The sequence below is a fragment of the Physeter macrocephalus genome, chromosome 17 (genome assembly GCF_002837175.3).
Source record: "Physeter macrocephalus isolate SW-GA chromosome 17, ASM283717v5, whole genome shotgun sequence".
In the NCBI taxonomy this organism is placed as follows: domain Eukaryota; kingdom Metazoa; phylum Chordata; class Mammalia; order Artiodactyla; family Physeteridae; genus Physeter; species Physeter macrocephalus.
In genome coordinates, this window is record NC_041230.1 from 37,772,893 (window position 1) to 37,773,918 (window position 1,026).

The 1,026-nt window shown below is 44.4% G+C and overlaps 1 protein-coding gene across 3 annotated transcripts in view; it reads left to right on the forward strand.

Annotated features, from left to right (window-relative positions):
* Window positions 1–1,026, forward strand: part of PSKH1 (protein serine kinase H1) — a 21,680-nt gene that overhangs the window by 8,372 nt on the left and 12,282 nt on the right. Inside the window, exon 2 of one of the 3 annotated variants that reach the window (XR_008615553.1) lies at window positions 414–568. The exons of 1 other annotated variant lie outside the window; for it this stretch is intronic. Coding sequence is in view for 1 of the 2 variants with exons in the window: in XM_055079125.1 (XP_054935100.1) it covers window positions 414–572 (159 nt within the window). In the remaining variant the exon portion in view is untranslated. Of the gene's footprint in view, window positions 1–413; window positions 1,021–1,026 lie in introns of those variants that run through there. One more of the 3 variants, XM_055079125.1, reaches the window with a different exon arrangement.

Here is a 1,026-nt window from a genome sequence, read left to right on the forward strand (position 1 = left end):
CTTCTTTATCCATTCGTCTGTCGATGGGCATTTAGGTTGCTTCCATGACCTGGCTATTGTAAATAGTGCTGCAATGAACATTGGGGTGCATGTGTCTTTTTGAATTATGGTTTTCTCAGGGTATATGCCCAGTAGTGGGATTGCTGGGTCATATGGTAATTCTATTTTTAGTTTTTTAAGGAACCTCCGTATTGTTCTCCATAGCGGCTGTATCAATTTACATTCCTACCAACAGTGCAAGAGGGTTCCGATTTCTCCACACCCTCTCCAGCATTTGTTGTTTGTAGATTTTCTGATGATGCCCATTCTGACTGGTCTGAGGTGGTACCTCATTGCAGTTTTTTTGTTTTTTTGTTTGTTTGTTTTTTTTGCGGTACGTGGGCCTCTCACTGTTGTGGCCTCTCCCGTTGCAGAGCACAGGCTCCAGATGCGCAGGCTCAGCGGCCATGGCTCACGGGCCCAGGCGCTCCGCGGCATGTGGGATCTTCCTGGACCAGGGCATGAACCTGTGTCCCCTGCATCGGCAGGCAGACTCTCAACCACTGCGCCACCAGGGAAGCCCCTCATTGTAGTTTTGATTTATATTTCTCTAATAATTAATGATGTTGAGCAGCTTTTCATGTGCTTCTTGGCTATCTGTATGTCTTCTTGAAGAAATGTCTATTTAGGTCTTCTTCCCATTTTTGATTGGGTTGTTTGTTTTTTAAATATTGAGCTGCATGAGCTGTTTATATATTTTGCAGTTTAATCCTTTGTTTCTAATTTGCAAATATTTTCTGCCATTCTGAGCGTTGTTTTTTTGTCTTTTCTCAACTTTTTAAAAATTTATTTATTTACTTTATTTATTTTTGGCTGTGTTGGGTCTTCGTTGCTGCACGCGGGCCTTCTCTAACTGTGGTGAGCGGGGGCTTCTCATTGCTGTGGCTTCTCTTGTTGCAGAGCATGGGCTCTAGGCATGTGGGCTTCAGTTGTTGTGGCACGCAGGCTCTAGAGCGCAGGCTCAGTAGTTGTGGCACATGGGCTTAG